The sequence below is a fragment of the Alligator mississippiensis genome, chromosome 10, assembly GCF_030867095.1.
Source record: "Alligator mississippiensis isolate rAllMis1 chromosome 10, rAllMis1, whole genome shotgun sequence".
Classification (NCBI taxonomy): Eukaryota; Metazoa; Chordata; order Crocodylia; family Alligatoridae; genus Alligator; species Alligator mississippiensis.
In genome coordinates, this window is record NC_081833.1 from 60,111,491 (window position 1) to 60,117,863 (window position 6,373).

The window sequence follows — 6,373 nt, forward strand, 5'->3', positions numbered from 1 at the left end:
AACTCCTCTCCCCTTTCCCCACAAGGGAATCCAGCCAGGGTCTGCTTGGCAATGGTGAAGCAGACTCTACCTGGCATTTCCCCTGCTCACCGTTCGAGCAGAGGGGCGGGGAGTGGTGAGCATGGCCAAACCAGCACACTGGGGAGGTGTTAAACCCCCTCCCCACCTCCAAGGGATCCCAGACAGGGTCTGCCTGGCAGGCACCAAGCATCCCCTAACTGGCTTTTCCCCTATTCCCTCCTCCAGTGGAAGGTTTGGGGGCATGGGCAGATGCAAGCTAGGCTTGGTACGCTGAGGCAGAAGAGTGGGAAGAGGAGCTTAAACCACCTCCGTCCCCACCTCTGTGCGAGCCCTGGGTTGGGGTATGGCCATGCCCCCCTCTGCTCAAGTGGGGGGGGAGGGGCAAAACCCTGGCAGGGACTGCCCCACCCCTCCCTACCAGGCAGATCTTGATTAGGGTCCCCCGTGGGCCAGGAATGGGGTTTAAACCCACCATACACCTGTTAGCATGGTGGCCTGGACCAGGAGGGTTTGGGAGATAAGCCTGGCAGGGGCAGTCTTCCCCTTTCCCTCCCCTCCCAGACAGACCTGGTCTGGGGTCTCATGCAAGCCGGGGAGGGGGTTTAAAGCCCCCCACCCCCTTCCCCTGGCCTCAGCATGCTGGGCCTGGTCACATGTCCTCTGCTCGAGTCTTGGAGGGCTTCTCTCGTCCCTTCCTTTTGGCAGTGGCTGGGAGGCATGCTCTTGTGCCCCACAACTTCTGGTCTGAGCCACTGCAGGTGTGTGGCTGTATTTCTGGAATTGAATGTGAATTTCTGTTTACCTGCTTCCTGGTTCACTCTGCGCAGTTTAGACTAACCTGCAAGATTGAATCGATTCAGCCTCTGGCTTTTCAATTGTCTATACTTAGCCCATGGGACTCAAATGCTGTTGAAATTTTATCCAGCATTCCTAGTTGTGTACAACTCAATAAATTTTAAGTTGTTACTTGATTAGCACTGTCTGACATAGAAATCTGACACAATCTCTCCATTAAATACTTTCCAGCTCCATAGATCCTGCATGTATGGTTTGTCCTTAGTCCTTACTTAGCATAGGCTCAGTTTGCAGGTGTGATCTGGCTGCAGCCTATCTGCATGCACTGGCATGATCTAGCATGCAGGGGCTTGTCATCCAAACCATAGGCACTGAGTACATGGGGGCCCGAGGGCCCTGGCCCTGCTTGAGAAGAGGGTAGGATGACCACCCATAGCTAGTTGGGCAAGACAGTCCTGAAATGGGAACATCAGGTCCTGGTCCCAGGTTACATGACTTCAGGACAGCATTTGTCCCAGATTCCCAGTATTGTGCAGGGATCTGGGTTTTCTGTTTGCCATGGAAAACTGCACAAAATGGTCGGTTTCCTGCAGGCTGGCAGAGTTACAGCCTACAACGGCCTGTGGGGAGCGGGATTTAGGGGGTGCCACGTGTATGTGTGTATGTACATGCATGCATGTGGCCAGGAGTATATCTCCAGGTAGTGGTAGAAAGCAGCTCCCCCAGCTGCCTGCAGGCAAGCTTACAGAGAGGGGCAAATTGAGGACCCCACAGTGAGGGAGGGAGTGGGGAAGGGACTGGACCTGGGGGTGCTGCCCAGCCAGGGTAGTGTATGTGTCCTGAGGTGGGGAATTAGATACAGCCACAGGTGGCTCCTTGAGGGACCAGGGGGAAGGGTGGCTTCCTGCTACTACACACACTCCCTGGAAGGTGGGGCATAAGGGGTCATGTGCCTTCCAGATTTATGTACATGGCAGGGGTGGATACAGCTGTCTGTTCTGCCCTTGGGGCTCCCTGCCCTCCTGTTCTCCCCCCAGAGCACCGTGCTGCCATGGCGAGATACCCCCTGCCCACCTGGCAGCAGCAGGGTTGGGGATGCAGAATATTGCCCCCCACTGCTGCCAGGCAGGCAGGGGGTGATTTGCCATGATGGCATGGCTGGTATGGAGCTCCTGCGGGGAGGGGAGGGAGCCCCAAGCCTGCAGCAGGCTGCCTGCATCTACCCTTGCTCCCCTATGGGCTCTTCTCAGCTGTGCTCCAGCTGTGCTACCTGGATGCTGAGGGCATCAACTTAGGCCCCCCTCCCCCCCCCCCCCCAAATTAAAAGTTGGCGCCTATGATCTCAGATCTGGAAATCTGTTAACTGCCATGGTTCTGGGAGCTAGTGCTCCCTTGCTACCAAATTTCTAGTCCTGTGGGGAGCCCCACAGGCTGCATGAAGCAGCTCTGGGGGCAAGAGGTTGAGTGCCACTGTTCTATAGCAATGTTAAACATAGCAGAAGTGCAGTACTATTAAGGTATTTAGTGTAAAATTTTTCTTGCCTCTTGCTGTAGATTTGTAGTTTTGGGTTTACTCGTCTGAAGTGATAGTTCATCTCCTCCATTAGCTTCTCCTGTTCTTTTCCTTAAATTTTCTTCATCCATTTGGTTGATCTAATGTTGGAATCTTTCAAGATATGAAAACAGAGGTTAACTTCCTTTTTTTCCTTTTATATGCAATCAGATGAATCCTAAATTGTGAATAAAATGTTGCACAAATATTCAATTAACTTGTCACAACAATAAAGAGTAATGTCCTCTCATCACTAAAGAGTTTCAGAAGGGTAGCTGAGTAGTGTGTAAAGGCGCATACATTTGTACACCTCCTTTTCAGTTACAGTGAAAGCTCTGTTATTCGGCATCCCCCAGGAATGGGAGATGCTGGATAACAAAATATGCCAGTTAATTGAGCGGCCCTGGCCGCTGCTTCTCACGCTGCTTCTGGGGCGTCCCTCCGCCCCTCCCGTGGCATTGCTGCCCCTCCTGCCATGGCAGTACTGGGCCCTGCAGTACATGGAGGTGGGTCCTGCATAGCCCTGCACAGCCTGTTATGCCCCCAAGCTGTGGGGGCTCGGCAATGCAGGCTGCTTTGCCCCGAGCCATGGCGGCTCAGAGAAGCCAGAAGTGCCATGGTGGGCACTTCCAGTTTCACTTTATCTTACAAGCCGGCATGCCGGTTAGCAGAGCATGCCAGCTTGTGAGATGCCAGATAACAGAACTTTTACTGTATTTACTATTTATTCAAGAACCATGGTGGGTCATAATGGGACTTTGAATGCTAATGTAATTATTTGTCTTTATTGTAAAATGATTTTCAAATTGAATAAGGATAATTTGGGAACATTTGCATTATACTATGAATTAGGGCTGTGCAAAGCTTCAGGTGCCGATTTCAATTCGGAGGAGATTCGGTCTGATTCAGTGGCCGAATCTCCAAATCTAAATCGAATCAGGGGACCAATTAAAAAGTATGAATCAATTCGAAGCTCTCTGAATCTTTTGGTGAGTTGGGCAGTCCCTGCCCACTGCAGCAGGGAGCTGGACCCGGACTCCAAGCTGGTAAGTAGGGGGTCGGGGGGAGGTGACCATGGGGGAGCCCCTGCCAGGCCCCATCCCCTGCCCGCTCCCCCAACCCTCCCATTGCTGCCCCATCCACCCCAGCTTCTGGCCCTTTAAGAACCCTCCCCCCAACTCACTGGCTTCTGCAGTGGCCTCAGGGCTTCTGGGGGCTTGTGGAAGAGCCCCCCACATGGTGTGGGGCAGCGGGGATAGCTCCCCTGACAGGCAGGAGCCAGTGAGTCAAGGCTTTTTTTGTTTGTTTGAGGGTTTTTTAAAGGCTGGAGCTGAGGTGGGCAGGACAGCCATAGCGGGGTCTGGGAGAGCGGGGAGGGCAGGGGGCTCATGGCAGAGCCCCCACACAGCAGGGGACAGCAGGGATCACCCCCCTGCCTGGAAGCAGCTGGTGAGTGCAGGCTTTTCTTAGAGAGCCGGGAGCTGGGGCAGGTGGGGATGGGGCCTATGTGATTCGGCTGATTTGGCAGCAGCCGAATCTTTGAATCAGATTTGCCCAAATCAATTCAGGATGGTGATTTGAATCACCGGATCGAATCACTGTCCCCAAAATTGGCCGAATCCGAAGCGAATACTAGCTGTTTTGCACAGGCCTACTATGAATGTGTGTTGTGCTATATAAGATTTAAGTATTATTCTAAAGTTATCAGGAACTCTGCTAAACTCTCATTTAAATACTAAACAATCCTTAGCAAAAACCACATAAAGATTCTTCTTAGTTAACTGAAAAACAAAGGCCGGTCTTAACCTGAGTATAAAATTCTGGCTTTCATATATATTTTACTTAAAAACAATTAACCATGTATAAAACTGTCTTGCCAAATGCAGCCATTCAGAAATAAGAGTTGACTTTAGGATCCTGGTTTTATATTTTCCAAGTATAGTTTTCATTTGCATAAAAAAATCTCCATTAGATAATTTACTTGTGTTAAACCTTGCCATTATTCTTGCTTAAATCATTTCTTAGTTTTATTTAAATATGATTTTGTAAATCTGCATCATATATTATTTCCTAAAATAAAATTGACAGGTACTAACAATATAAGTTAAAAGTTACAACTAAAATTCTAAAGACCCACTTAAGTAATTGATGCTCTCCTAAACTGGAACGAAGACCAGTAAACTTAATGCTCTCATTAACTTTATTTGAAATAGTAATGTTTTATTTTCTAGAACATTTAATTCGTATATTATCAAGTGGTGAAGCAAGTTGAAGCTTACACTTGATGCTCTTTAACAATCCTGTCACGCAAAATTTCCCTCTGACCTTGGCTCTGAATTTCTTAGAACAGAATTTTGAAAGAATCACAGTTTTATGTATTATAAATTAATAGATTGTTTGCTTGTTGTTTCATTTCAGTGGCCAACCTGTTATGTCAATTTAGCTGGTTATTACTAATACAAATTGAATGGATGGTGCTTTAAATCCTCAAAGTATTAATTCCAGCATTAAACATTTCAGATCAGTAATCCTCAAAAGATGAGGGTGCAAATCTAAACAGTTCATCTAAATAAAAAAAAAAAGCTAAATATTAGCAATAGTGACAATATCTTAATATACATCTTCAGCTATAAACTTATTTTTTTTAAACTTCAAAATATTCATCATGGTTCCAAATAAAGATTCAGACTTAAATGTATGAGGACCACAAGGCTTGAATTTTATTACAATTCTCTGCCTAACGTTTTACTTTAAAAGTTTTATTTAAATAGTAATTTAAAGCATTATATTTTAACATTGCTTTTGCACTTACCTTATTTCTATTCGTATGTCATAAATCTGGTCTCACAGCTTTTGGACTAGTGTGTTTCTTCACCCCTCCAGTTAGATTTATCAAAAGTTAGTCAGCTGGAAATGTCTGTGTTTCAATCCTGATTATTCAAAGAGGAAGAAGCTTAAGTACAGAGGTTATAAAAGGTAATTATTAAACACATTTGTAGCCAAGAAGCTTTGAGATACGAATCCAAGGTAAACCAACAGCCCATTTAGTTTATCTGTAAAAATGTTTTTGGATTTATCCATTTATATGAATAAACTGTTTCTATTAATGTTTGGCCAGCATCGGAGTGTCTTATTATGCAGTGAGAGTGACCTAAGACCCCATGAAATTAAGAATTTGTTATGATTGTAAATGTGTTAAGGTCTTTCTAATTCATAAACAAATATAAAGGAAAAGTACCTTGGAAATGAGCATTTTTATTATTATGACCATCAGTTGTTTAGTAACCTGAAAAGCATTTCCAGATGCTAACATCCCATAGCAAATGTTTACTTTATCTTTAAAAGGTAAGGGAGTATGAATTTGATCCTGACCTAGAGGGTATTTCAGAAAAAGTATAATAGTCAATAGTCATTTCCAACATGAAAAAGACAAAGAAAACCATGATTTCAGTTGCCTTCATCCATTAACATGAAATTAAAAAGTACCTTTTCAAGACATTTTTAACTTGGAACATCCTGACTTTCTAACACCTACAAACTAAATTGGCTACAAATCATTCTAGAGTTCTTTGGGGAAATGGTCTCTCAACCTTAACACTATACTTATGAAGAAACCTAGAAATCTCCTTAGGTTTAAAAATATATTTAAGAATTGCTTAGTAAGAGGAGTTTCTGCACACTATTATCTGGACAACTCAACAGTCAAGATGACTTCAAATTTAAGGAGACCTCCTGATCATGAGATCTATACATGGAAAATTATAAATTTGTCCTGTACAATCCCACAATTGGCGGTTATCTTAAATTTGTCCCCACCACTACTGCAGCAGGGAAAGCAGTGGCATATGGACAGGCAGGCAGCCTGACCTGTGCCCCTTGTCCTCTGACCCCTCCCCACCTGCCTCCCCTGCCACTCACTTCTCCTCCCCACAGTGTCCACCACAGCGTCCACGATGCAGTAATTCTGGCTCTAGCTCAGACCATGAAGTACCTGAAGGCCCTGGT

General features: G+C 45.7%; 1 protein-coding gene across 1 annotated transcript in view; it reads right to left on the reverse strand.

Annotated features, from left to right (window-relative positions):
* The window catches only part of SLC7A9 (solute carrier family 7 member 9), a 30,576-nt gene extending 25,263 nt beyond the window's left edge, over window positions 1-5,313 (reverse strand). Inside the window, exons 1-2 of the mRNA XM_006274331.3 lie at window positions 5,181-5,313; window positions 2,359-2,482 (exon numbers count right to left, since the gene is read on the reverse strand). Of these exons, the coding sequence (XP_006274393.1) occupies window positions 2,359-2,460 (102 nt within the window). The 5' untranslated portion in view covers window positions 2,461-2,482; window positions 5,181-5,313. The remainder of the gene's footprint in view (window positions 1-2,358; window positions 2,483-5,180) is intronic.
* Window positions 5,314-6,373: the final 1,060 nt, after the last annotated feature.